General features: G+C 41.8%; 1 protein-coding gene across 2 annotated transcripts in view; it reads left to right on the top strand.

Moving 5' to 3' along the window:
* Positions 1-22820, top strand: part of APPL2 (adaptor protein, phosphotyrosine interacting with PH domain and leucine zipper 2) — a 100530-nt gene that overhangs the window by 11760 nt on the left and 65950 nt on the right. For both annotated transcript variants that reach the window (XM_089651848.1, XM_089651846.1), the window contains exons 2-4: positions 11666-11764; positions 19671-19730; positions 21891-21962. In XM_089651848.1, the coding sequence (XP_089507974.1) occupies positions 11666-11764; positions 19671-19730; positions 21891-21962 (231 nt within the window). The remainder of the gene's footprint in view (positions 1-11665; positions 11765-19670; positions 19731-21890; positions 21963-22820) is intronic.

The raw sequence follows: 22820 nt of genomic DNA, 5'->3' as shown, positions 1-22820 counted from the left end.
CGTGGTCGGGGATCTGGTTCCGTTACATTGGTGGCAAGCGGTGGGATTGTGCTTCCAAGCTGTGAACATGTCCAAACCACCACTGGGATTAAAGATCAGGAAAGGAGACGTCAGTCACCCCAGTGGAGATATGGACCTGGCATCAGAGTTCCCAGGGCTGCTGCAGACTGTTCTTGCAACATACCCCAGGACTGTATCTACAGATCAGTACCTGGAGCTCAGGCAGCGGATTTGGGAGGTCCTTTGGAGAGGAGCCCTCCAGCCTGCTGGTATGGACAAGGGCAAGTGCTATCATCACCATCGGAAGTTACGGATGCCATTCCTGGGAGAGCGACCCCAGGGGCAATGGGTGACTGAGTTGGACAGGCTGGTCCAGCAGGAGATAGAGCTGGACAACAGATATCGGGCTCTGCAATGGTATGCAGAGCAGGAATATTTAGGGGTGACAACAGAGTGCTCTCCTGAGGGACATGACTTTGGTGGGCTTGGATAGCTGTGGGAGAGCCTTACAGATCATTTTGTGTTTGGCGATGAAGGAGAACCTACCCTGGAGGAGTTGCGAGAAGGCATAGAAGCTATGTTCGGTCTCACAGGGGTCTCAGAGCTTGAACCAGATCTGGGATACCTGCTGAAGAAAGAGCTGCATCTGGAAAGGGCATACAGGCAACTGCTAAAACATGTTCGGCAGCATGCCCAAGAATTGGCAGTGGAAATTTCAGAGACTGGGGGTTTGACAGACTTCTTTGCTGAGGAGGAACCAGCAGAAGAGCTGGCAACAGGGCCAAACATTACTGAACTCTGCCCAGCACTGGTAACATCTTCTGAGTTTCACGGACAGGAGATGGTGAACCCCTATCCCCAGACACCAGTTCCAGAGACTGGGGATTTGATTGACTTTTCTGTTGAGGACGAACCAGCCGCCACGCCTTCCGCAGAAGAGCTGGCATCAGGGAATGGCGTGGTTGACCTCTGCCCACAACAATTAGCACCACAGGAGCTACAGGAAGAGGATGCAATCGGCACCTCACAACAGCAGCTTGAGCTGATGTCCGTGGATGGGACTTCGGTCTCCACTGACACAACCCCAGAAGAGAGTCTGGCATTGGGACAAGAGGATGTCAGCCTTACTTTGCAAACACTGGGGGATGTCCATCAAGTCAAAGTGGATGAGACTACAGTCACCACCTGGATACCCCAGGGATGCTGGGCAGTCGGCCCAGATCCCCCACAGCCTGATGGAGCCGGCCCAGCCACCCTGTCATCTCTCCAGTGGCTGAGAGGACTTCAGGGAGAAGAACCAGTCCGTACTTCTCCCCAACGGCGGGTATGGTCCACGAGAGAGGCAGAGGTTGGCTGGGTGAGTAATGCTTTGTGTGGGACAATTTGGTTGGGGTACTGTGTGGGTGCTGGCATTGGGGGACTGGAAGTACAGACTAACTTCGGAGTCCATCCGTCTGGGATTTACTCCTGCGTTAGTCTCCTGCCGAAAGGGGAGATATGTGATGGGAGTGACTTTTGGGGATGGGGGGGACCTCTGTATCATCTCCCAAAATTCCTGTTATGTGTAAAGGCACCCTGTGCCTGTTAGGGTCGCAGGGTGCTCTGTCTGGATATTGTGTGGACATGTATAGGTTGGGTGTGGGGGTTGTCCATTGTTCACTGCCAGGTGGTTGCCCCATTGTTCTATTGTGTCTTGCTGGCCAGCAAACTATTATGGGATGCATGTGTTCCCCTATTGTCTACTGCCACATGGTGTATCCCATTGTTCTATTGTGTGTCTTGGTTTGGTGGGGGTTGTTTCAGGCATCCCTTCCCTCCTGATGGGATGGCCTGCTGATGTGTTTCCTGTTCCTGGTTGTATTTCCCCACCCTGTGTATATGTCTTGTGTTTGTTTGTGTAAAAATAAAGCAGTTTACTTCCTGTCTTTAGAGAGTCTGGTGCTGTCTATTTCCTGTATGATCAGCGGTGGTGTCTGGGGATCTGTGTTCGGACAGGGAAGCGGGAGTCTAACGGAAATACCCTTGCGCGGTCGGGGTCCGGTTCCGTTACACTTACCATCAAACTTAGTCCTCCAGTGGTGCGCTGTCACTGCAGACAGGGCTTCCATTGTTACCCAGTCTTCCTTTTAGGTTCACAGGATTCAGTCCTTTGAATTGGAGCGAGAGTCACTGTTTAGGGCACAGAGCTCTGTAGAAACAGCAAGGGTATGCCATTCTTTCAGAGTGCATGTGTCGGTGATGTCACCGGTGGCTTCACAAGTAAATATTTCCTAAACGGTGCATGTTTAGAAGATAATTACAGTACCTACAGGTAAGCCTTATTATAGGGGATGACAGTAAGTTCATAATGTGACTTTACAACCACTTTAACATCACAAACTAGCTCTTTACCTCAAATAGAAGCTTTAAGGTCCACGTAGTATATTGGGATGGGATGGTAGGCACTGAAGAGTGATGGCATTTTCCTGGGTTCAAACTTCATTCCTGTATGTATGAATACCTATTGTTGTAACTTCTTATGATTCATTTATATACATTTCCATCTACTGTATACAGTGCACACATGTACAGTATTTCATCAGTGGTTTCTTTCAAGTGCTGCAGTGATGTCACCTCTTCTGTCCTCACCTTTTGTAGTAGGGTAGATACCAGATATTCTGGTTGCCTCAAACATAATGAGTAAAACATGTTTATATTTAGTTGTGGTGACATTTTGATATTAGCAGAGTTCACAGATGTGGCATAAACAAGCAACATAGAATTTAAAAAAACTACATAAGTTTACCTTCAGCCCTGGTTCACAATGATGCGGTGCATAATTTGCAGTGTTTTCTGTGATAATTGCGCATCACATCAGAATCGCACCCCATTCATGCGAACCGTTGCGGGTGTGTACGTTAACAACACCCGAAAGCGCTCAGCAAAACGTGGCGCGATGTGCAGAATCAGATCACATAGATGTGAATACCCATGCGATCTGATTCTAGTGCAGACCAAAAAAAGGGTCCTGCAGGTTTTTGGTGCGGGTACGGTGCGATTAGAGCCATACAAAATGTTCCTGTGCGAATCACATGCGACCTACCGCACCGCATATATGTGAACCCAGTCTCAAAGAAGCTGTTTCAAACGTGGGCTTGTTATTGTCAGTTAGATGGGCTTAGACCAGCCTTTCTCAACCAGGGTGTATGAAGTTTCTTCAGGGGTGCCTTGGTAAAATGTCTAAAAACTGCCCAAAACTTGTATACAAGCCAGCGGGTGGAACAAGCCTGCTTTTAGTTAAGCAAAGCCAAAGGTTTTCATTGGGCACCATTGCGACCTAGCCACAGCCGTCCTGACAACCAATGACATCAAAAACTGTAGAGAGGCAGTGTGAAACCAGGTTCAGTGTTCTAAACCTTACAACTTACTAACATTTGCTTGAAAAGGAGGGCCATAGCATATACAGGTGGCTCAAGGCAGACAAAAAAAGCTCTGTGATGGACCACCTGGCACCCCGCTTGGGAGCCTCCGCCAAACAGTGCTTCCTGCCTTCCAAACCCTTCCAGTAGACAGCTAATACTAGCCCTTTACCCCAAGCATCATACACAGACAAGATGTTGAAGTAAAAACTAAAGGAACAACTTTATTGAACAAAAATATAGGTTTTTATACACTTCAAAAATAGGGGCAGTCACCACATGAACAATGCAAACTTCAAACGGCAATCCAATTAACAACGAACAGTGATCTAATTAAAAAGTAATCTAACAGCTAGGCACCTAGACAAGTCTTATCAGTATGACTGTCAGTCACAGGAAATCCCCACCCCAGACATTCTGGCAACAATTCCCCAGCATTCAAGAAGACCCAGGGATGTCCAAATCTCATTAATCAGCTTTCTTTTCACATCCATCTTCTCAAGGAGTTTCAAGTTGGTAGAGACCATCGTGGCTTCCTTGACTGTTAAACCTGGTAATAAAATGTCATCTTGCAATTTATAACAGGACATCTTCTTGAATGTTCATAGCTCCCTCAGCTTTCCATTCCAACAGGATTTCAGTAGTCATTCCACTGTATCCAGCTAGAATGTTCATTCATGTGGATTTTCCTGCACCAGACGGTCTCATAATTGGGCGGCAAAGTGGCTTAGTGGTTAGCATGTCTGCCTTGCAGTAAATGGGTCATGGGTTTGATTCCTGACCATGGCGCCTCCTGCATGGAGTTTGCATGTTCTCCCTGTGCTTGCGTGGGTTTCCTCCGGGTACTCCGGTTTCCTCCCACACTCCAAAGACATGCTGGTAGGTTAATTGGATCCTGTCTAAATTGGCCCTAATATATGTATGTATGAATGTAAGTTAGGGACCTTAGATTGTACACCCCTTGAGGGTTAGGGACTGATGTGAATGTTCAATATATATGTGTAAAGCGCTGCGTAAATGAACAGCGCTATATAAGTACCTGAAATAAATAAATAAAATAATTCCAATAAGCTCTCTGTTGCAGAAAAAGCAATTTAGGAGTGTCTTGTATCCTCTTCATCTCCAGCTTGGTCCCCCTCTCACAGACAACTCTTTAAACTCAATGTCCACAGATGACCTTTACATGTTGGCACTGGTCATCCTCCACTGTACTCATGCCCTGAATTGCCAAAGGCAGCTTCTCGACCATATGCGAGCGAGATGACTTTCAAGCAGGTCCACAGTGTCAAAGATCTCTGTAATCTCATGTTCTACCTACTGAGCTAACCGGGCCGTGATGGTAAAAGTATCCCAAAAATAGTTCCCCTGCCCCAGTCTCCTCCATGGGCCATAATCAGTGTGTAGAAGGCTAGCCCATAGTTCCCTCCAAAAGCCCCTGTCTTGTTTGGGTCTGTCGCAAGGTTTCCCTCAATGGAGGAGAATATTTAAAACTTAAGTTTAGTAAAATATTTTTTTCTTTATAATACTTCCCAGGGCACAGGGTGTCTTCATATCCATTACGATAGGATTATGCTTCCACCTTTAGGTGATTGCACACTGGCAAAAAAGACTGGTAGTTCCCTCCTAGGCATAACCCCTCCCATCTAGGCAAGTTTTTTTTTCTAGTGTCTTGGTCATGGCTGTTCAGTCTCTGCATTAAAATAGCTAGATTCTCAACAGTTACATCTGTGATTAGAAGACCAATGTGACGGACCGCCTGTCACCCCGATTGGGTGATTTCATCAGAGAACTGCTTCCTCGCCACTGTGACACAGGACCAAGGTATTATAGCTGGGCATCATACTCCAGACTAGGCGAACCTAGCTTAGGTGCAAAAACTGGATCTAATTTATTGAACAGAAAGATGTGTTTTTATACACTTCAGAAATAGGGGCAGTCCCTGCATGAACAATAAAACAAATATTATACATTAGGATAAACATCCCACACTGATTAGATAATGAGGTGAAGTTGACACCAGTCTAATCCCATTATGTAGGCACCTCCAGGGACTAGCCTACAGACAGAAACAATAGGTAACGCAACTCAATAACAATGGGACAAGGACACAGTAAATGCACCCCACCTTAATAAACAGAATACACCGAGTCCTCAGCATCAGGTTGTTTTGAGCTGAATAATCAGAGAGCCCACCCAGACAGTCCGAGGCATACAGAGGAATGCGCATGCTGCCTTGTCAGGTGTCTGGCCCCCATCGGTGCAATCTGTCCATTATGAGACAAAACTCAGACAATATTCCAAGAGGCTGAAAAAGTGATTACTTGAGGGAAATTGTTGAAAAATATCAACAAATAGAGATGCTTCTCCAACCCAGTCCACATTAGGGCCACCATATTTCCTCTGACCATTAACCTGTAGCAAGGGTCCTTTTTACACTTCTCAGAAGACCATGTCTACACAACAGCTTTGGTTGCAAACAGAACCGTTCCTCCTCTCCTTCCCCACCCTTATGACAGAAGAGGAACCAGGGGAGGATGAGGTAGAGGAGGAAGAGCAGTATGTATTAGAAAGGGATGCAGAAGACTACTCATCTGAGGAATCCTTTAACGAAGGACCCCAGGGTCAGGGTTTTTCTCAGACCCAAAGGGGCTTTGTGGCTTTTCTCATGAAAGTGGTCCACACTAGATGAAAACTACCATTTCCCAAGTCCTCTTCTCTGAAAGTTTATAGTTTTTGATCATAGCATCCACCTCAATCCATTCTTTTCTGTGCATTCTCACTTAAATTTTGTATGTAGACTAGGCTCACTGTGACAGGGTGTTTGCTCCACAAAAAAAGGTTCGCTCAGCACTACCCTACGCAAAGTAAGTTCACTAAGAAATTAAGTTTACCTTTGGTGGATCTGATTTTTTTTATTTTAATAAGGGTCCAATGAATGAGGTCCCAGTATTTAGGGACACTTTGGACAAACGCCCTGAGGCCTTATTTAAAGCATCATCTGCTCTGTTTTGGGCTACTTTACAACCAGCAATTGTGGCTCTAGGCATGTACCAAAACCTTAAGTTCTGGGCCCATCACATGACAAGAGAGAGGGATTCTACTAGTGGAGATTCCAAAAGACATAGAGCCCTGGAAGATTTCAGCTTCTCAGTGGACTTCACTCAAAAACTCTGTTGTTTAGGGGTCTTGTCTGTATGCCTCCTTGATGATTTATGTATGCTACAGCAGTGGCATTGTCTGACTGAACCCTTACAGGGAGGCCCTCCAGCTGCACCTACCAATGCAGTAAGGCAAGATGAATAACCCTCAATTCCAGGATGGAAAGATTGTCCAGAACTCCACCTCAACCAACCAGGATGGCATCTGTTGTAAGGACCCTCCAGCATTCGTGAGGAGATACAACTGTATAGAGCGAGCCATGTGCTGGGGAGTAACAACACTGAGAAATCCAATGACTGTGATCTCCTGTCCCACTAAGACATTCTTTTGGGGGAGCCTGGAATGAAATTGGGAAAAGGGCACTACCTTTAAAGAGGATACCATCTTTCACAGAACTTTCACGCAAAAGCAAATTGAGGGATTGTCCGAGTCTTGTGCAAGTCTGCCTGAGTCCTCTGTATACTCCCATGTACTTGTCCCCAGTCATGGAGGGCATCAGAGTTCATGGCTTCTTGCAGAATTGGGTCTGGGGCTTGAAGCCTGAGGCCTGAGACTGGTGAAAGGTATGCTTATTGGAAGTGGATGAAGCAGCAAGTTTCTGTACTGTAGGCTTTGATACTTTACAGGCTACTCTTAAACCACTGTCACTTTCTGTGTGTAATCAGCTAAACCAGGGCCAAACAAACATTCCCCTTAAAAGGGGCAAATGTTCTAAATTCTTATTGCAGGGCAACTCTGCTGACCTTCACTTCAGCCATGAAATCCTGTGCATGTGAAGTTGGGCTGCTCAGAAGAAAGTTGATTTCATCCTGTCTTGGGTGAATTTTCATATCCAAGAAAAAAAAGCAGTTGTTAAGAACAAACAGCAAAAAGTTGGTATTATAAAATCCCAGACAGTGCAAGTAATGCATCAATTGGAATGCAAAAAATCATTTTATTGTGTGATCCCAAGGACCATATGAAGAATCAGCTCTTCACAAAGGGAACATACAGTACAGCCAAACAACATTAAAAGACAGTGTAGTTAAAAACATTCAGCCTATATATTGTAATAGCACCAAATTGGCTAGGGAAACCAGATAGCGTAAAGCTCTGTGAGGGTAATCCAGTGATTATAGACTGTGAAAATACTAGCACATAAATTGCTGCATAAACTTGATCAAAAAGTTCCCATAAGATCAGATCAAGATGATATATCTTCATGCATGTAGTTCCATATAAATATCCGGTGATGACTAGAAAAGTGTTATTGAGGTTGTCTCACCACTTAAGGCATCCACCAATAATCGAAATAACATCGATGGTGAAACAGCAAGATTGGTAATCCAACCAGTCCTACAAAATCAACAGTAATCAGTAAAATTATTGAATCAGTTAATTCCAAATATTATAGTTTCACACACAGGAAAACATGAATGTTAGTCATGTAAATGATATCCACAATAATGTGTAAATCAAAAGGCTTGAACATGAATTGCTCACAGATATCTCACCATGTAGGTTTACACCGATCTTGATCGCTTCAAAAATGGAGCAGCTGTGCATATAAATTGATCAATACTTCAGAGTCAGCTGTAGTAAAAGATTAATGCTAGTAAAGCAATGGTGAAAAGGGTACAGCATCTGCTCAATATTGTGGAGTAATCTCCCAAAGAGAAAAGGTGAGTACAGGCAGTCCCCGAGTTAAGTACATTCGGCTTACGTAATACTCATACTTACGTACACTTCCCTCGGGACCGGAAGTCAAGCTGTCAGCATTCTTGTGCAGCAAGCTGATAAGAGACTAGCTGATAAGAGACATCAGAGAGACATAAGAGACAGAGACATCCATTGCTCGTTACTTGTGGGGCTAGCAGTGTCTGCCCACTATCTCCAAAGTGATTTAAGACTGTCTGTCTGCACCTCCGGGGAGAGGAAAGGAGAGGCTGTCAGGCTGCTCACTGAAGTGATCCTCCGTCTGTGCAGGGGGGAGGGGGCAGCGTGTGCTGTGTAAAGGAGAGCAGAGTTCTCTCATACAGTACATTACAGTACAGTGTATTTTTACCCTGCAATAATGCCTCCAAAGCAAAAAGCTGATGCAAGTGCTGGCACAGCAAAGAAAAGAAAAACAATCTCCTTGGAAGATAAAGTAGAAATAATAAAGAGATCAGAGAGTGGTGAAAAATCATCATCCATTTGCAAAGCATATGGTTATGCTCCGTCAACAATTTCAACAATTTTAAAAGATAAGAGTAGAATAATGGAGCATGTAAAATGTAAAACATAAAAGTTAAATATGTTAAGGCAAACATGTGTCCAAGCTGCAGTTCTTATGCAAAACACCAGTTTAGAGCCTCTTGAGGTTTTACTGCTTTCTGTAACCTTATTACAAAAACGTAATCTAATATCCTGTCGTTTGGTTAGTAGTTAGTGCTTATAAAAGTGCCTGATTCAACTTATGAACAAATTCGACTTATGAACAAACCTACAGTCCCTATCTTGTACGTAACCCGGGGACTGCCTGTATCTTGGAGCTGTAAAAAGTCCAAGGTAGTAGATATATCAGATAATTGTTTAAATAAAGATCAAGTCCGAATATGGCGGTGGATATTAAGTGATCACTTACTGCAACCTTCGGCTAGTGCACTGCCCGGAATTCATACCGCGGTGTTCAGGTTTCATTTTCCTGTGCAAAGCTATTCCTGATTGCCAGCTTGAGCTTGTGCGCTACTACTTTAACATCATTAAAAGGTAAGAAAAAGATTCTTAAAGGGCATAGTGCCACATATTCTGATTTCCAGTTAATAAAAAGGGGCAAATGTTCTAAATTCTTATTGCAGGGCAACTCTGCTGACCTTCACTTCAGCCATGAAATCCTGTGCATGTGAAGTTGGGCTGCTCAGGAGAAAGTTGATTTCATCCTGTCTTGGGCGAATTTTCATATCCCCACACTTTCCACCATCCATATTCTAGGAGTGGAAAATTGGCAGGTGAATTTTTTCAGCCGTCAACAGCTGTCTCTGGCAGTGTGAACTCTTCACCCAGAAGTGTTCGAGGAAGTCTGCCAATGGTGGGAAATGCCAGATGTGGTTAGTCTGGCATCCAGGTTCAGTTCAATAATGGATAGGTTCTCCAGGACCAGGGATACTTGTACATCTGCGGCGAAACACACCGTGGGACCAGTTCTCCCTAATTTATGTCTTCCTGCCATTACACCTTCTATCTCGTCTACTTTGCATGGTTTGAATGGAAGGTATTCTGGTGATTCTAATCGTCTTGGCCTTACCCAGGAGAATGTGGTACTCCAACATTGTGAACATGCCGACAGACAACCTTTGGCCCCTTCTGGATTGACTCGACCTCCTATCCTGTCCAATTTTCCTTCTATTCAGTCATTGGCTTTAACGGCATGAAAAGTCAAGGTCCTGAGAGACAGAGGAGTCTCTGATTCAGTCATTGTTAACCTGCTGAAGGCTAGGAAGGCAAATTCAAGGAAGATTTACCGCATAACTTATAAATCTTTGTTTGCTTAGTGTGAGGCTAGTACATTTCAGCCTCGCAAGTATGTCATGGGCAGCATCCTAGTTTTTCCTTAGGGTCGATTTGATCTGGTACTGGCCTTTGAGTACAACTAAGGGTCAGATTTCGGTCTTGGCTGTTCTTTTTCAGAGGCCGGTTGTTTTACATTCCTTGGTGACCTCAACTTGATACTTTCTGTCAATCTTCATTTGAAATCGTCCATGATATTTCTTTAGTCCTTCTCACTTGGAAGATTCTGGTTGCCATTGCTTTGGCTCAGAGACTTTTGGAATTGACTGCTTTTTCTTGTAAGGAATTTTTCCTGGTGCTCCATTGTGACATGCTGGTTCTATGACCTCAGACACTTAAGGTGGTTTCTCTGTTCCTTCTCAACCAGGACATTGTGTCCTTCTATCCTTAAAGTAGAACTAAAGGCTGAAGGGTTTTTTACCTTCATGCATTCCGTATAGTCTCATAGACACACAGAGGTGGCTTGGGAGCGAGCACGCACAATTGTCTTCAGAACAAGAAACTTGCTCTGGGAGTACTCAGCAGGGAGGAGGGGCCTGGAGTGGCGGCAGGGAACCTGGGAAAAGGAGGATCGGGTCTGCTTTGTGCAAAACCATTGCATGGAACAGGTAAGTATAATATGTTTTTGGTATTTAAAAACAAAAATCTGAACCTTTACAACCACTTTAACCTACGATGCAGGGGGACAAGGCTCTTTAAATCTTTTGGGTGTGGTTTTTTCTATCAGGTGTTATCTGAAATCGACTGCTGCAATTCTTAAAGCGATCGTAAAGTCCACTTTTTCACTTTCACCTATAATAAAACATAAAACTCAAAATATGCAACCACAAAAAAGTGGGGAGAGAGATCCCTTTGGGATTTTATTTTGATAGCACTATCAGCCTGTACATGTGTCATAGGTTTCAACGACAGTGAAATATATTACCCTCTTTAAGGGCAAGTATACTTAAACCATGAAAATACATAATATAATAATGTGTATAAACACAATGATGCAATGCAGCCCCTGTACAATCAATATATCCTCATGGAAACTGCATACTGAAAATCTCTGAAGTACACAGATGTATGACGCAAGTGTCTAATTGCAGATTATTAATACTCAAATGTAGGTAAATGCATGCTTCCATCTGGAATGTCACCCTGAGGACAACACAGGCAGGCAGAGTTGCATAAATAAATCAATAAGCCAATGTATTGCTGCAATAAATCAATTTCAGTAAAATATACTACCTTTATTGAAGACATATACTATTATACAGTGAAAAGGAGTATATATAGTAGATAGTATGATAATGTATAGAAGAAACACAATAGCATAGTGTAGCCCAGGGGTGCTCAACCTTTTGGTTGCTAAAGCTGCTCTCACAGAACCCAAGCAGTGCCTGGAAGGTTGTGCCTATCACTATAGTAGAGCCAACTACTACAGCTCTTTTCAAATTTCCCAGTGGTCCATCATGCCTAAGATATGTTTACTAACTTTGTGTAAAGCAAGACCATTGCAGTATGCAAAAAAAAGATCATTCCTGGAGTTTGAGTGAATTTTATAGTCATCATTGTTTTGTGGTTTTCTACTGTAGACCAGATCCCTACTGAGCGTATTTGAGGAAGATGCTGGAACACTAACAGACTATACAAACCAGCTGCTTCAAACAATGCAACGAGTCTATGGGGCACAGGTAAGCCAATTTGCAGAACACGTTTGCTTTCTCATTAGTAGCTAAACTATATAAGCTACTGTATATTGTATTCTCTGGCTACTGAATGATCTACAGGTGACCGTAAAATCCCCAAACCTGTAATTTGATAAATTTATTGTATGCTGTGGTATTCAAATGAAAATTAAAGTTTAAGGCAACAATAAAATGCTTCTAACAGCCAGAAGTGCTTGTTTTTTCAACCTGGTTCTTGCTGGCTCATAGCTGGTGACATCTCAAAATAACTGATCAAAAGGACATTTGAGTTTTTAGTGCTTGCCAGAAAATTGCTGGTGTTTTTTATAAAGGTAGATTTCATTTTTGTGACCCCCCCCCATCTCAAAGCACCATTCCAATACTTACTGCTAATGGGGGTGGTATACTTATATGTTGATTTCAGTCTTTTAGCTATAGAGAGACTAGCCAGTGTGCTTGGGTGCCAGGAGAGTATAGTTTAGATTGAGGGATATGCATTTGAAAATAATAATTTGAAAGTATTTGGATGAGATATAAATTACAGTTGCAAGAAAAAGTATGTGAACCCCTTAGGATTACGTGGAGTTTTGCATGAATTGGGCATAAAATGTGCTCTGAACGTCATCTAAGTCACAACAATAGAAGAACACAGTCTGCTGAACATAATACTACACAAACATTAGATGTTGCCATGGTTTAATTGCACATAACATGTAAACATTCACAGTGCAGGGAGGAAAAGGTTTGTGAACCTTTGGACTTAATAACTGGTTGACCCTCCTTTGGCAGCAATAACCTCAACCAAACGTTTCCTGTAGTTGCAGATCAGACCTGCACAACGATCTGGAGTAATTTTGGACCACTCCTCTTCATAAAACTGTTTCAGTGTAGCAATATTCTTGGGATGTCTGGTGTGAATCGCTCTCTTAAGGTCATGCCACAGCATTTCAATCGGGTTGAGGTCAGGACTCTGACTGGGCCACTCCAGAAGGCGTATTCTGTGCTGTTGCAGCCATTGTTTTGTTGAATTACTTGTATGCTTTGGGTCATTGTCCTGTTGCATCACCCATCCACTGAGGAGCTTCAGTTGGCGGACAGATGGTCGTACGTTTTCCTGCAAAATGTCTTGATAAACTCTGGAATTCATTTTCCCATCAATGACAACAATCCGTCCAGGCCCTGAGGCAGCAAAGCAGCTCCAAACCATGATGCACCCTCCGCCATGTTTTACAGTGGGAATGAGGTTTTGATGTTGGTGTGCTGTGCCTTTTTTTCTCCACACATAGTGTTGTGTGTTCTTCCCAAACAACTCAATCTTGGTTTCATCTGTCCACAGTATATTTTGCCAGTAGTGCTGTGGAACATCCAGGTGCTCTTTTGCAAACTTCAAACGTGCTGCAATATTCTTTTTGGACAGCAATGGCTTCCTCCGTGGTGTCCTTCCATGTACTCCATTCTTGTTTAATGTTTTTCTTATTGTAGATGTGTCAACAAAAATGTTAGCATGTGCCAGAGATTTCTGTAGGTCTTTAGCTGACACTCTGGGATTCTTCTTTACCTCATGCAGCATTCTGCGCTGTGCTCTTGCAGTCATTTTTACAGGACGACCACACCTAGGGAGAGTAGCAACAGTGCTAAACTTTCTCCATTTGTAGACAGTCTGTCTTACCGTGGACACATGAACATCAAGGCTTTTGGAGATACTTTTGTAACCCTTTCCAGCTTCATGCAAGTCAACAATTCTTGATCGTAGGTCTTCTGAGAGCTCTTTTCTGCGAGGCATGGTTCACATCAGACAGTGCTTCTTGAAACTAGTAAACCCAAAACAGGTGTGTGTTTTTTAAGGGCAGAACAGCTGTCAGCAACACATCCAATATCATCACACTGACTGGAGTCAAGGTTGGCTCACTCCTGGCTCCAATTAGTTCTGGGAGAAGTCATTAAGCTAGGGCCTCACATACGTTTTCCTCCCTGCACTGTGAATGTTTACATGTTATGTGCTATTAAACCATGGCAACATCTAATGTTTGTGTAGTATTATGTTCAGCAGACTGTGTTCTTCTATTGTTGTGACTTAGATGACATTCAGAGCACATTTTATGCCCAATTCATGCAAAACTCCACGTAATCCCAAGGGGTTCACATACTTTTTCTTGCAACTGTAGATGAGTAATTCTAAACTGTTGACAGTCATGACCAGATCAGGCAAATCACTAGTGGAAATGTTTCATTATTGCGGTATGTTGAACAGTAATCTCCTAGAAGCTAGAAAATAGACCAAATACAGTTTGTGTAATTCAAATATAAGATGTTTATACCATATAATCTCTGCTAAGCACAAGCTAAAATATCCACATAACATACTTCCAATTTAGTTTTCAGAAAAATAACTCGGCTAAGCAGAAAACCCTCTGATCACAGAATATCAAATGGTCTAAACTGTTACATGCATGTGAAAAAAAATATTACTTTCCAGATATAGAACCCAGTGGTGGTAGTGTTCACTGTGGGGTTTTCAAAACTTTAAAAAGTGAACCTTAAACTTATCTGTCTTAAACCTTAAAGTGATACTAAACACACACTGTTTAATTTACATTGCCCTTCTCTTTCTGTACAGTGGGGATCGAAAGTTTGGGCACCCCAGCTAAAAATTTGTATTAATGTGCATAAAGAAGCCAAGGAAAGATGGAAAAATCTCCAAAAGGCATCAAATTACAGATTAGACATTCTTATAATATATTCTGACTCAGATTGTTGTGATAGCAATTTATCCCTTGTGAGACCTCTATGCCTAGCCTGTATAAGCAGATATAATCACTGTGGGCAATCCTTATTAGATAGCTTGAACTCACCAATACTGTGTTCATCCAGAAGTTGCTTTATTCTGTACATGTGACAACAGGGTACAGCAGAATGAATGGTTTCCAGTATTATGCGGTCAAAAGATGATAGATACTTTCTGTAGCGTACTATGCAGAATACATGTGTCCCTGTTACATGTGGACTGTTAGCTGCCTCCATGACACAGGAAGTGCTGTACTCAAGAAGAAGGGAGGAGCTTCATATACAAAGGAACTGTGTCATAGATCTCAGGGAGGTAATATAAAACAAATGCATTACCAAATAAGGCCACTGGATGGCAGCATAACTAACTATAGAAATGTCCATAGGAAATGGTACAAAAAATAAACTATATGAATTCTCATGAACATTAACATAAATATTAACTGTGTAACAGCATATATGTCAACAAAAGTTAGATTTTATTTCCATCATTTACACTTTCAAAATAACAGAAAACAAAAAAATGGCATCTGCAAAAGTTTGGGCACCCTGCAGAATTTATAGCATGCACTGCCCCCTTTGCAAAGCTGAGACCTGCCAGTGTCATGGATTGTTCTCAATCATCGTCTGGGCAGACCAGGTGATGTCAAGCTCAAAGGTTTTAAATGCCCAGACTCATCTGACCTTGCCCCAACAATCAGCACCATGGGTTCTTCTAAGCAGTTGTCTAGAAAACTGAAACTGAAAATAGTTGACGCTCACAAAGCCGGAGAAGGCTATAAGAAGATAGCAAAGCGTTTTCAGATGTCAATATCCTCTGTTCGGAATGTAATTAAGAAATGGCAGTCATCAGGAACAGTGGAAGTTAAAACAAGATCTGGAAGACCAAGAAAAATATCAGACAGAACAGCTCGCAGGATTGTGAGAAAAACAATTCAAAACCCACGTTTGACTGCATGTCCCTCCAGAAAGATCTGGCAGACACTGGAGTTGTGGTACACTATTCCACTATAAAGAGATACTTGTACAAATATGGTCTTCATGGAAGAGTCATCAGAAGAAAACCTCTTCTACGTCCTCACCACAAAAATCATCGTTTGAACTTTGCAAATGAACATATAGACAAGCCTGATGCATTTTGGAAACAAGTTCTGTTGACTGATGAGGTTAAAATTGAACTTTTTGGCTGGAATGAGCAAAGGTATGTTTGGAGAAGAAGGGGCACAGAATTTAATGAAAAGAACCTCTGTCCAACTGTTAAGCATGGGGTTGGATCAATCATGCTTTGGGGTTGTGTTGCAGCCAGTGGCACAGGGAACATCTCACGAGTAGAAGGAAAAATGGATTCAATAAAATTTCAGCAAATTTTGGATGGTAACTTGATGCCATCTGTGAAAAAGCTGAAGTTAAAGAGAGGATGACTTCTACAAATGGATAATGATCCTAAACATACCTCGAAATCCACGGGGGATTACATCAAGAGGCGTAAACTGAAGGTTTTGCCATGACCTTCACAATCTCCTGACCTCAACATAATTAAAAATCTATGGATAGACCTTAAAAGAGCAGTGCGTGACAGACAGCCCAGAAATCTCAATGAACTGGAAGACTTTTGTAAGGAAGAATGGGCAAAGATACCTCAAACAAGAATTGAAAGACTCTTGGCTGGCTACAAGAAGCGTTTACAAGCTGTGATACTTGCCAAAGGGGGCAGTGCATGCTATAAATTCTGCAGGGTGCCCAAACTTTTGCAGACGCCATTTTTTTGTTTTCTGTTATTTTGAAAGTGTAAATGATGGAAATAAAATCTAACTTTTGTTGACATATAAGAATGTCTAATCTGTAATTTGATGCCTTTTGGAGATTTTTCCATTTTTCCTTGGCATCTTTATGCACATTAATACAAATTTTTAGCTGGGGTGCCCAAACTTTCGATCCCCACTGTATATAGATGATGGCTCTGTAATTATTTTAATAAAAAAAAAGTCTAAGTACCTTTTTTCTAAGTTGTCACATGGCCCAGATCTTTGCCAGCTGGTCTTCAGGTAAATATAAGCAGGAGGAGCTTCTAGCCCTCTGCTGTTGGTTACATGTTCAAAAAACAGAACAAAAACGGCCTGCGGGATACAGAGTAAAAAATAAATAATTAGTATCAATAAACGGTGTTAAGTTACTAATTATTACCATACAAATATATATTTGAAATTAAATATTTTTTATTTTGTGGAAATAATATGGTATGGACATATTTCTGATAGTTACAGTCTGTGTTACAGTCCTTCCAGCCTGTGTCTTTTAATAAGAGGGAGGTGATTTCTCCATTATTCTACATGCAATATCCTGCCCCCATTGTGTTTAGCTGGTTAGTGGGCATGGAGATGGTGGGAGGGAGTGGGCTGTCATTTATGTGTATAGGCACACGTGTGAGTATAGTCACATGGGATGCTCAGATGTGATGGGAAGGAAATACTTGGCATAGAAACTCACTGAAAACCGAGCATGTGCAGAGTTGCCTGTACAGCTGTAAAATCCCTAGCTAAGTTGGGAACAGAAGGTATAGAGAGAGCGCTTTTTGCAGAATACAGAAAATGAATCTCATAGTGAATGAATATGAACAGCATGTAATGCACCATTTATTGATAGTTTAGTGACATTTTAAATATTTCCTAACACCTTTCTTAAGGGCAGTTCACACTACATATGTTTCAGTGTGCATTTTTCTGCATCCAGAATGCACAGAAAGTAGCTTATTTGGTTGTCAATGTCATAGTTCACATCAGTGCTTGCAGTTCCAGTGCATGCCGGTTGCAGAGAAAAAAGTAGAGCAGGCTGCATTTTTCCTACACAGAACTCTACTGGAACGTGGTAAAATGCATCAAAAACACACCGGAACAGACCAAAACACACCAAAAACACACTGGAATGCACATGTCCCTATATAAAGTGAAGTAAAAAAAAAGGGAAAAAAATTAACCGGAACGCATAAAAAAAACGCACCACAATGCATCAAAAATGCACCTGAATGTGCCCAAAATGCGCATACACAAACGCATCTGGAACGTAGCTGGACTGCATTTCTATGGTGTGAACTGGCCCTAAATCTTACCTTGACCTTAAAAGAGAAGTGTGGGGTTTTGAAAAAAAAAACAAACCACATTATACGCACCTAGGTGGATGCAGCATCGATCCAATGCAGCATCTGTCCCCCACTGGCTCTGCACTGAGAACTGAGCAATCAAAGTCGGTGATCGCTCAGTTCTCCCTCTGTACACTGAGCAGAGAGCCATGACTGTCAGTCACTGGCTCTCTGCTCTGCCCCTTTAGCGTTCACTGGAGCGCTGGGCTGTGGTAGGGGTGGGAGGGGCTGGCTCAGGCTCTGCAGATTGCTGAGAGCCTGAGCCAGATGCTGGTCCAGGCTTCTGGGTGGATCCCGACCATATAGTTGAAATCTTTTCAGAGCCTGAATGGGCTCTGCGATGCTGCTGATAGCGGGCTTCAGCTCGCTGTTGGCTGAAAAAGGGTCACAGAACAATCGGCACTCCTCTGATCCATGGAAAAGGTAAAGCCAAAAAGGGTTTGGCTATACTTCTCCTTTAACCCTTTTATCTTAAAGTATATCCAAAAACAAAAATGTAATATTGTGCAATTTACCAATCCTTAAATGTGGTGTCTGCATTAATTATTTTTATTTTTTTTACTTTATTTTCACCTAGTTATCCTGCCAGTAACACACTACCTGTCTTAGGGTGTCTCCATTCTATGGAGGAGAATTGGAGACATCTTTTTGCACAGTAACATTGTCAACCTGTGGAGAAGGTAGCATTGGATGCACTAGTAGATTTAGATGGACTTTACATAAGTGGCTAGCAGATTAAAGCAGAATGCCAGCTAACACATTTTTAAGCAGTTACAACAAAAGTTTTTTTTTCCTTTTGGGTAAGGGTTTTACTTAAATGAATAAAAGGCTAAGTATTGAAAGCATCAGTGTTTTATTTTGGATAAAATTTTGAAGACTTTGTCTTCATGTACACTGGGTATTTTTACAGCTGCAGTTTTTGGCTTTTTGGATTTTTTGTCCATGCGCACATAGGCTGTAATCAGCGTTTTTTGGCTGGAAAAAACCTCCAGAACCAGTTGGTTTTTTAGTGGAGTTTTTTTTGCTGTAAAAACGCTCTAACACTGATTAAGCCTGCAAACCAGCGCTTTTTGGACGTTTTTTGAGTATACAGGAATATGAGAAAGGGTTTGACTTAAACACACACACACATACACATCTCTAATGATGTCAGACATCCACAGTGCACCTTTCAGCCAAGGACAAATACCATCGTCTCAGCTGCAGTTGACATGGTGAAGCTCAGAGCAGTGTTATTTCATCTTGACAAGATAGGGCAATTTTTTCCTGATCACATTTATATTTTCTGCTCTTGGAACTTTGTCCTCTTTCAGACTGTATATATAGTGTTTATATAGTGCTGTGAAAAAGTATTTGCCCCCTTCCTGATTAATTTATATTTTGCTTATATGTCACACTTAAATGATTCAGATCATCAAACAAATTTTAATATTACACAAAAATAACCCAAGTAAATACAAAATGCAGTTTTTAAATGAGAATTTAATTTGTTAAGGGAAAAAAGCTGTCCTGGCCTTTGGTGAAAAAGTAATCCCCCTCCCCTTGCTAAATCATGAATAAACGCTGAATAGTCACATTTTCTGGAAAGCTGAGTTAAATTTCACTTGCCAAATCCAGCCTGATTACTGTCAGACCTGTTGAATCAAGAAACTACTTAAATAGAAGCTGTCTGACAAAGTGAAGTACCTTAAAATATCTCAAAAAGCCACACAACATGCCGCAATCTTAACAACTGCATTTTGTATTTACTTGGGTTATCTTTGAGTCATAATAAAATGTGTTTGATGATCTGAATATGCGAAAAAAAAAAAATCTAGAAAGGGGCAAATACTTTTTCACTTTTGTGTATGTCTGACGGCAAAGGAATCAGAGGTCAAAGAAGAACATGAGAAATATTTATGCAATGACATTTTTCTTTTCAGTGAGTTTTTTCCTTGTGTGTTGAAACTGTACAGGTATTTGCTGACTTAGATATTTGTGTTCTTTTTGAAGAATGAAATGTGTCTAGCAACCCAGCAACTGTCCAGCCAACTTCTCGCATATGAAAAACAGGTACAAATATTTTCCAGATGAGTGGTTATAATAAAGCTTTGTGTATTTGATAATGGAACAAAAGTAGGATAATGTGATTGTACAAAGTCATTAATATAAAATAATGTTCATTGAAGCCTAAATAGTGAAAAGCGCACAATGCCAAAAATTACATTATGACCAAAAGCTTTTAGTCAGTGGTCCTATTTTTATTGGCCTTTTTAAGTTCAAAAGTAAATGGTAAAACAGTGAATCACTGTGATGTTATTTCAAGGTAGCCGATTAAGTCTTTTTTTGGAATTTTGCTGTAGTTCTAGAAAACACATTAGCTTTTTCATTTTTTTTAATCATGTGATTAAAAAAACATTTATTTGTAATTGGGTCTGTATACTGTCCTTGCACAGGAGGATTCTTTACTGGGCAGGTAAATATAGTATGTGGTCTCATTTGCTGAGTTAGTGTCAAGGTCCTACCTTTCTTCTCAGCTTGTGCATCTCCATGAGCTGGCATCCATCTTGGTTTTCTGCAAAGCATGGTGGGAACCTTTATGCCTTCAGGCTTCTGCGGCTCCTCCTCAGAAGGGTGTGGTTGAGCACATTTAAACCTCCTGTCTGCAAGTGTGCTCTGCACTTGTGTCCTGTATGTTGCCCTGTTGCAAGCGCTTGTGTTGTTCTCATTGCTCTCCTGGTAACCGACTCGGCTTGGACAAGACTACTCTCTGCGTTAACCCTTTACCTGACCTCCCGTTGCTGAACCCGGCCCGTGACCTGAGTATTCTTTGCCTACTATCTAGTACTGTCTGCTCTGTTGTTATTGACCCGGCTTGTCTGACTACTCTACTTGTGTTCCCATCTAGCTCCCACCAGCTGTACGCCATTGGCGGCAGTCGTTATCGCAGCTGGGGTCACTCGGGGGCCGCGACCTGGTCTCAGGCTGCGTCAAGTCCATCCCCACCATCAGGGGCCCTGGTCTGTGGGTAGTGGCTGTCGTCAGTCGCAGCGTGACCGTACCATAGGCCTGCCTGCCCATTCCAGCGTTCCTGCCCTGACAGTTAGGCCTATTTCACAATGGCGATCCTGTTGCTGGTGACAACTCCCCAGCAACAGAATTACTGAGACTATACAAAAACACCCATACACTCCCCCATTTCTACAGTATTGCTCTTCTGCTAGTGAGAGAGATTCTGCAGCATTTCAGGCACCAGCGAGGGAGGACGCTATATTGATTTTGGGCAGTAAGAGTACTGTGAGCGCATAAGCTGATTGGTTCCTTGTGTTTCTTCTTCCTGTCGCACTCCAGTCCTGCTGTAAAGGGAATTTGAGGCTAATGCTAGGTCATATTCAGGTATTTTACCTTGCTTGTCTTAAAAGAATACATTTAATGATGAATCAGTTCATTTGTGTTGTTTATATCTGCCTAGAATTAAGCTTTAAAGTGTTACTATACCCACAACAGTGAAATCAGTCTGCATATGCAGTAAAGCATACTTGTTATACTCACTGTGGAACCTAAGGGGTTAATCCTCTGCATTGTGTAAAAAGGCTGTTTGATTCTGTCTTCTCTGCTCCTCCCCTTCTTCTACTCTCCCCAGTCCATCTGCTGATAGTACAGAACTCTAGCAGTCACTCTGCACATGCCCAGTTTAGTGTGTATTGCTAGAGAGTTTTTTTTTCTTTTGGGAGTGTGCATGTGATCAGCATCAGGCCAATCAGCGGCGACCAGACAGAGGGTCAGGGGTCATGGAGCCTCATAGGACAGTCAGAGGAGAATGAAAGCTCCTCCTACAAGATTAAACAGTGCTCAGCTGGACATTGATAGAAGTCACAAGTCTGCTATATACTGCTTATGAGAAGGTATTTAGCAGTTTATATTTATTAAAATAATTGCATTTCCATGTTCGATGTACTGTGGGTGACCAGATATAGTGAATGCAGGGTCCTGGGTTTAGTTACACTTTGAATAATAATGGATTTGGTCATGCTGACTTGTGCCCCATTGAGTTAAGTGAAATTTGATTTTTAGTGATGAGTCCATTTTTATATTTGTATCACTGTATGCACAACATCTTTACTATTCTAGGGCCTTATGTTTTGGTTATGTCGAACATATGCTGTTTATTTTTTATCGTTTGCACCAGCTGTTCATTGTAATCTAATTTTTGTTTCTATCATTTATTTCTAGAATTTTGCTCTGGGAAAAGGAGATGAAGAAGTAATATCAACCTTACAATACTTTGCAAATGTAGTAGATGAGGTAAGTGCAACTTTGTTTTTCTTTTTCTTAGATAAAAAGGTTAATGTAAAGTGAGACTTACTTTTTATATCTCTATGTACATTAGAAACACAGCCAGTGTAGTAAATGATTGAAATTAATTGGAACTCTGTCTTACCTATAAAAGTCTTTTGTAGGGGTCAAAACAGTGATTGACGATCTTCTAAGCAGTGGTCTTTTTTATAATTTTAGAAGGTCAAGACCGTGCAAAGAGAAATTGGGTGTATTAATCAATAGTAACCAACTGGAGATCAGTTTATGACAATCCGTGTATATGTTTGTTATGTACAGCCACAAACCACACATGTATTACTAGCAAAAAAAGGCATAAATAAATGAAAATGCAAATAATATCCAAGAAGTGAGGAGTTGAAAGTCTTTAAAAAGCAAAAGTTCCCTACTGGTCCTCTTGACTGATCTCTAAAAACAACAAGGGTGCAGAGATGTAATGAAAAAAAAATACTATATCATTTATTCCATAAACAAATATTATCCACTTACAATAGAGGTTGCCTGTATCCTGCATGTATGAATGTTTGAACTGGTACAGAAAGCCAGAAGCGAAGAGATGGAAGGCAAGAAGATGGTGAACAAGCCCTGGTACCAGTGTCCATCAGACCCGCTCTACAGCTGTCAAACCTGGTTGCGTCTATGGTCTACATCCAACTAACATGGAGATGGCAACCTCTGCCTTGTCTCGATGTGCGTTGGATGTGGCCATAGATCCTGCCATGTTTGACAGCTGTAGCTCCTAATATTTATCTTGAACATAATTAAAACAGTGGAATGGCATGATAGCTTTGCCGTGTCAGCTTTCATATTTTCTCAGTACAAAGTTAT

The sequence above is a fragment of the Staurois parvus genome, unplaced genomic scaffold, assembly GCF_062004578.1.
Source record: "Staurois parvus isolate SC_StPar_1 unplaced genomic scaffold, SC_StPar_1.0 ptg000025l, whole genome shotgun sequence".
NCBI lineage: Eukaryota > Metazoa > Chordata > Amphibia > Anura > Ranidae > Staurois > Staurois parvus.
The sequence above is the reverse complement of the archived record's forward strand: the minus strand, read 5'-3'. Positions and strand labels throughout refer to the sequence as shown.